Here is a 7,551-nt window from a genome sequence, read left to right on the forward strand (position 1 = left end):
CATAGTCCCTTGATTTGAATAAGAGTGTTTTATCAGCGGCCTGGTTTCGAAAAGGGAGGTAATGTAAACCTATGGCATATATGGAGTTATTTTATACAAAGTCAGAGCAGCCCAGTATGGTCTACTACAGCCTTCTCCAACCTGGTGACCTCCAGATGTTTTGGACTACAACACCCATCATTCCCAGCCAGGTATAACTGACTAGCATCAGCTCTCCAAAATCTGGGACAATGCTCCAAGCCAGCCCTACTACCAAAGATCCTTTTAAAAAAACTAGGGATGTTGGAGTTTGGGCATAGACCCTTCAACATGCACAAGGGACATATGAAGAGGAAGCTGGATCAGACCCATGGCCTCAGCAAGCTATTCGCACGGTGGCCAACAGGAATCCCACAAGTAGGATATGAGAGTCGGATCCGTTCTGGGTGAGATTTCCTTTTGGTATAGTTTTAATCCTTTTGTACTTGAGTCAAAGGCAGGTACGTATTACTCTTGCAAGGGTTTGCTGCCCAGCAATCCAACAAAATATCAACACACCAACATCAAGGATGAATTTCACTTAAACGAATCAGTTGGCAGGAGAGTGGAAGATTTGCCTTGATTTTTCTCACTACTAAATATGTTCTAAATAGTAGGATGGGGACCGGTTTTCAGTTGTTTTGGTGAGATCAGCAGTTTAGAGCACAATCCTATACATTCTAATACGGGGTGGGGGGAGTCCAGTGCTAGAGATGCAGTTTTATAATTGTAAGTAAAAGTCTGCTCATTTAGCAGGGAGCCATTTGGACACACACAGTATTGAAAGGGATGGAGCATTGTATTTATTACAAATAACACTGAATCTCAAAAAACAGGCCCTAGATTTTGCAGCCAGGTGAAAACAGGTGTGTTTTGGATAACACCATCGTGGTCCCTTGCCACAATGCACTTCTGAATTCTTAGCAGGAGGCCAAATGCTGACATCTTATTCTAGCAAAGAGCCATTTTTGTCTAACCCCAGAATGGGCAATTTAATTGTGATTTTATGTGACTGCCACATTTATCCCACACTGCTTGTGTGACCCAAGGATGACAGGAATGAACACAACTTGTGCCTAAAAGGGATCCAACTCTGACATAGACTTCACCAACTTTTGATATACGTTGTTGCAACCACATTTGGAATACTACTGTGTACTGTTCTGGCTGGGAAAGTTAAAGAAAAGGGCTGCCAAAATAAGCAAGGGGCTGGAGCAACTTCTTCTGAGGACAGGTTACAATGTTTGGGGCTGTTAAGCTTTTAAAAAAAAGATGAATAAGGGGGCATGATAGAGGTGTTTCAAATTATGCATGGTATGGAGAAAGTGGACAGTGAGATTTTTCTTCCTCTCCCATTATACCAGAACCCGGGATCATCCCATGAAGCTGAATGGTGGGAGATTCAGGATAGTTTAAAGTACTTTTTCACACATGGCATAGTTAAACTATGGAATTCACCACCACAAAATCTAGTGGTAGCCACCAACTTGAATGGCTCTAAAAAGGGATTTAGACAAATTTGTATAGGATAAGGCTATCCATGGCTACTAGTCCTGATGACCCTATGCTACTTCCAACATCAGAGGCAGTAATCCTATGCGCCCCAGTTAATCCGGATAAAGGGTGGGAGGGTGCTGTTGCGTACATGTCCTGTCTGTGGGTGCTGGACTAGATAGATCTTTGTTCGATCCAGAACTTCTCTCCTTATGTTACAGGAAATAGATAACAAGAAAGAAATATATTTTGCTCGACCTCCTGTTACATTCAGCTTTTGGCCAGGAAGAGGAGCTATAGAATTAGAAAATGAAGAAAAACCACTGAAGCGTTTGGATCTAGTTCTTCAAAATCCTCGCAGACCTTAGATCCATTTATGATTAATGACCATTAGTCATAATATTTATATCATATTCTAGTAAAATACCAGTCGTCATGATGGGAGGGTGTGGATGATCACAACAGCATGTTTTATGCAACACATCTGCAAACAAAATCATCTGTAGCATCCCATCTATAAATATATCTCCCTGTCTTCATTATGTGATGTTGAATATGAGTTTACACTTCTGGAGACTGCTGCAATAACAAAAACTTGCCAATCACTTTAAAAAGAAAAATCCAGGTTGAAAGCAGACAATTAACCCACCTCTTTCCAGAATTACAATGCGAAAGTCACACCAAGAATCTGATGCAGCTATGGAATTAGTCACTCACCTGAGGCAAGTAAAAATGCCTAGCTTGCTAGATTCATCATTCTGCAAGCAACACAAGACAGCAGGAAAGTAGGACAAATATTTTGTGCATACATGAGGCTCAGAGAGTCCCGGTTACATGCCAAAAGGAATAAAATAAAATTGACTGAAGTATTCATCTGGGTCCATAGACACAGCAGTTATGATGGGCTGATGGGGTGGGCTGGGATTGTGGGGAGCAGGGGAGCAAAGTTTCACACATACATTTCAACACAATTGAAAGTTCCACAGCGTAACTAGACCTGTAGGCATTAGTACTAGTAATATCCACTAGTACTGAGGCTATACTGGAACTGGCATATTTATTTTCTCATTTACTTAATACTTAACCTACAGTGATTATTTTAAAACATTTTTTCATGGTCATCTTTGCACAGAAAGTTTAACACAACAGCATCCTTCCCCCCACCCCCACCCCTTTGATACTGCTCTGTGTAACTCAATAGCTGGCATCCAGCATTTTGAAATTAGCTGATCTAAAGACAAGATACTGTCTTACCTGCTCAGTGTTCATGTGTTCTGGGATCAAGGCAGCTGCTAAGAACTTTAAACATTCTCAGTAACCACTACAAACTCAGCCAATCTTCAACCAGTCACAGCATTCCTGTCTCACCTTTTCTAGCAGGTGGAGCAGCCGTCTCCGACGCAGGCTTACGTTTTTCAAACGTCTTCTTTACATCTGCCACTTTAAGTGCCTTTTCTTCCTCTTGCTTTTTTGCCCTCTTTCTTTGCTCTCGCAGCGTCTGTTCCGCTTCTCCCGGAGCTGCCTGTCCAGTAGTTTCATTTGGGCTACCACCTTTGGGATCATGCAGAGGAGAGAGCAGTGTCACCACCATGACTGCTGTGGGCTTGGTGCTCTCTGCTGTTTGCGCTTCCGTGCAAGGGCTTTGCAAGCAACCTGCCTGGCCGTTTGAATCAAATCCCGGCTCATCACAGACACCAAGGTCTTCCCCGCTCTCGGGGGATTGGCTGTCGCTCTTTTCAGCCTCTCCAGAAGCCAAAGCAAGATTCAAAGCAGTAGACACCTTTATCTCAAGGCCCTCAGCCGCCTTATCAGCTGCCTCCGTTGTTTCCTCTCCACCGGCCTGAGCGACGTGACAACCGTTTGGAGGCCTGGCAGGCCAAGAGGCACAGTCAGCAAGCTGCCTGAAGTCTCCACTTGGACTGTTGGGAAGTGTAACCAGTTGTTCTCCCTCTTCTCGACGGCTTTGCACTGGGGGGCTCTCCATCTCTCCATTTCTCGTCTCCTCGGAAGCATCCAGCCAGCTCAGGATGCTAGCCTTGTTTTCATCGCCGGGGGAGTTCAACATCAGCTTGTTTATTTGCCTGTTCTCCACGCTGCTCTCAGAGTCCGAACGCATCATCTGTCTCTTCAGCGTCCCCTGGAAAGTGTTGATCATATCTGCACTCCCACCTGCAGCCTCCCTTTCGAAACTTTCCTGACGGCTGAAGTTATTTATTTGAACCACTGGCCAACTCTGCTCGGTCATTTCCCTTTTCCTCTCAGATTCTGGAAAGTCAAATGGGTGGAATTCTCCCTCTCGGGTCGTGATGCTGAGTTTGGTTTCCTCCAGTCTGTACAAAAGAGCACTCACCTTCCTGCCTTCCGCTTCTTCCGAGCGCTGCCTTTGGAACACCTGCAAAGTTATTTGGCTTCCCAGGCCCTGTTCGGAGTTTGACCTCACCAAAGGCCCTGCTGTGCCTTTCTCACCTGTTCCTCCTCTCATTTGTAAGTTCCTTGTGGAGACGTGAACACCACAGCCTCCATCCAGAGACTTGCTTCTCTCTGCAGCTTCGTGCTCCGTCTGCTTTTCTGATGACAAAAAATAGTCATCACATTTCATCTTGGAAGTCTTTCTGGGGTGAGGAGAGTCTTTCCTTTTTGTCATGCTTTCGCTGTTGAGAGAAACCCCCGAGTGGTGCCACGTGGCGGCTTCCATGATCAGCTGCACAGTGCCTGAATCGCTTAGGCTAAGTCCTGTGCAGACAACAACAACAAATCCCCAACAAAATCGGTTCCCCAAATGCCAGTCAGTTCAGTACCTTCCACACCAGCTTTCCTTTTTATAATTGGTATTGTGGGGAGAGGGGGGGGGCGTGTACACCAAAAACGCAATAGCCTGGACACCTCTTATCACGGGCTTACGAGCAGTGCTACTATAAACATTACAAAAATCAAGGCTGGACAAGCCCCTACGAGAGTCACATCATCCATCTCAATATCAGAACAGGATACATAAATATTTTAAAAGGAAATGCACTACACAGATTTTCCCCACCTGAGCAGAAGTAACCACATCCAAAAGTCCAACGAATCCCAGTTTTGTAACCGCAAACCTCTTCGCTGGAAGGACGTATTACATTCTAACACGTTTTCCACCACCCCCTCCTCTAGTTCTTTTCTCGTTCCCAGGAACAGGTTGCAAGAATCTTTTCTGGCAATTTCCAGTGATTTGCCTTTTGAGGCCAGCCTGGCAAGGATGATTCACAGCCTTCCTTTTGCAGTCATTTATGGTCAAGATTGTTGTACCTCTGCTCATTGGAGAGTAGACCTTCTTCTGTGGCTCTTTGGAAAGAAAGAAAGAGAGTCAGTGTCCTCCCCTTCCAGTGGGGTTTTGTTTTGCTTTGCTTTTAAAGATGATTTCCCCAATCACAAACCCCTTTTACCCAAACACTCCTTCCTTAGACACTGTGTGGCGCACAGCCTAATTTTGGGACCTTGGGCTGGTTCCCAGTGTGCATGGGGGCAGGGGGGGGGGAGGCATCTAGGGTAAAGCAGTGGAGGAGGGAGAGAGAGATTTCGGCTGGAGATACTTTGCAGAAATATGTTATTGTTAAGTGAACGGCTGCGGCATCAGAAACATTCAGCAGGTAAACAGAGAGCTTTGGGAATAAGATTCCTAACAGACACCACACTTATTCAAACTTCTGTTTAAATGCTGAGCATTTGTAAATGTTAGTTTAAAGAGTGTCCATCCCCCCTTTGGATCAAGGCCCTAGTATTAATAAGCCCTTATGAATCTCCCCTAAATGAGGAGTGATTTTGATTAAAGATCCAAAAATCGGCTTCTACGCAGCCCAGGCTGCTTGACATTTTCGGCTAAACAGGGAGAAACTGCCTCTGTCCAGATCCCATCCCAAAGGCCTTCCTTCGCTCCTTGCCTTTTATGGCTTGTGAGGTGTGAGGCTTCCCTCCTAACCTCCCTTCCAAGACTCCCTTGTAGGAATATAACAAAAAAACACTGGTTGCCAGCGAGCCTCAGTGGGGGCGGCGAGAGGTCTGGCCATTGCCAGAGGAAGCAGGGCTGGTTCCCTGACCTCCGGCCAGCATCATCTCTTGAGTCCAGTGCCACTCTTGCCTCCCCAATCCCAACACCTCTGTTTTTCAGTGGGGCTCAAAGGACACGTTTTCTCTTGCACCTCTCCAAAGACTTCGCCTGCTGTGCAATAGAGTGCTAAAACGACCAGGTAGGAGTGATAGCGGAGGGTTCTTTGCTGGAGAGAAGGAAAGGAGAAGGTGTCCCTTTTCCTTTGCTCTATTATGAGACCTCTCTGGGTGCACACAGTATGGCTCCTGGTCTGCAGGTGACCTGCCAAACTCTCTCTGGTGGCCTGCCAGACACTTCCACCCACCCCACTACTGCTGCCACCAAAAGATTTGCAGTGTCACTGCCTGGGGTTTTATTTATTTATTAAGTTTCTATATCACCCATTAGCCAAAGCTCTGTGCAGTTTGCAAAACAAAGCTTAAAATCATAAAATACAATAGCATAATAAAACATACTATAAAACCCAAAGTTTAAAACATAGTTTTAAAAAGTCGTAACCAAGATAAAAGCCAGCAGCAGACCAAAGATCTAAAACCCCACTAACCAAGATTATGGCAACTAGCTTGATTGATAACTGGCAAATAGAGGGAGAAAACGTGGAGGCAGTGACAGACTTTGTATTTCTGGGCGCGAAGATGACTGCAGACGCTGACTGCAGCCAGGAAATCAGAAGACGTTTACTTCTTGGGAGGAGAGCAATGGCAAATCTTGATAAAATAGTTAAGAGCAGAGACACCACACTGGCAACAAAGGTCCGCATAGTTAAAGCAATGGTATTCCCCGTAGTAACCTATGGCTGCGAGAGCTGGACCATAAGGAAAGCTGAGTAAAGGAAGATAGATGCTTTTGAACTGTGGTGTTGGAGGAAAATCCTGAGAGTGCCGTGGACTGCAAGAAGATCAAACCAGTCCATACTCCAGGAAATCAAGCCAGACTGCTCACTTGAGGGAATGGTATTAAAGGCAAAACTGAAGTACTTTGGCCACATAATGAGAAGACAGGACACCATGGAGAAGAGGCTGATGCTAGGGAAAGTGGAAGGCAAAAGGAAGAGGGGCCGACCAAGGGCAAGATGGAGGGATGATATTCTGGAGGAGACAGACTTGACCTTGGGGGAGCTGGGGGTGGCGACAGCCGACAGAAAGCTCTGGCGTGGGCTGGTCCATGAAGTCACGAAGAGTCGGAAACGACTGAACGAATAAACAACAACAAACACAATTTTTAAAACCGAAGTGCTAAAAAGCCTGGGGAAATTAAAAAAGGTCTTCACCTGATGCCGAAAACACCACAATATGGGTGCCAAGTGAGCCTCTCTGGGGTTCATTGTTTTAATTATTCGATTGGTGGTCCCCATTCTGACAGCTCTAACTCAACAGAGCAGGGTAGGGGGGATTTCTCAAATGGCAGCTAACCATAAAGCTATCCTCCTCTCTCTGTGACTGGGGAGCATTGCAGTCAACGCTCGTTCTCCCGGGTCCTCATTGGCCTCTCACCAAAAGCTGCCAAGGAGAGAGCCAATTAGTGGCCACAAGATGTACAATGAGGAACCCCTTGCCCACAAGGCCTCGCTGATGGACGCTCCCCCCCCACCTCACCCCAATCCTTCGATGGTGTCAGCCATCAACTGTAGTGACTTCTTGTCACCACCACCCAGAGCTGAGCTTGAACCCCTGACCTAGAAGTGAACGGCTCTGTTTATTCCCCTCATTATCCATGTTCCATCTATCTTCACCACAGAGGAACGGGTGAGTTAAAGCCGTGTCGGAGGGTCTCAGTAGCAAATGCACTTAAGCTATGCCAGTCTGCATCTATGGAGGTGATGTCTTTGGCTATTACTGTAAATAGCTGCCAATAGACCCATCATCAGCCATGAATTCAACTCACTGTAAGAATAAGGAGCAGAGACCCTACTTGATTCATCTAATCCAGCTTCCCTTTCCCACTTCAGATATTCT

The 7,551-nt window shown here is 45.9% G+C and overlaps 1 protein-coding gene across 1 annotated transcript in view; it reads right to left on the bottom strand.

Moving 5' to 3' along the window:
• Positions 1-3,113, bottom strand: part of CORO1C (coronin 1C) — a 61,710-nt gene extending 58,597 nt beyond the window's left edge. The window contains exon 1 of the mRNA XM_063143811.1: positions 2,881-3,113. Coding sequence (XP_062999881.1) covers positions 2,881-3,103 — 223 coding nt within the window. The 5' untranslated portion in view covers positions 3,104-3,113. The remainder of the gene's footprint in view (positions 1-2,880) is intronic.
• Positions 3,114-7,551: the final 4,438 nt, after the last annotated feature.

The sequence above is a fragment of the Elgaria multicarinata genome, chromosome 18 (genome assembly GCF_023053635.1).
Source record: "Elgaria multicarinata webbii isolate HBS135686 ecotype San Diego chromosome 18, rElgMul1.1.pri, whole genome shotgun sequence".
In the NCBI taxonomy this organism is placed as follows: Eukaryota; Metazoa; Chordata; class Lepidosauria; order Squamata; family Anguidae; genus Elgaria; species Elgaria multicarinata.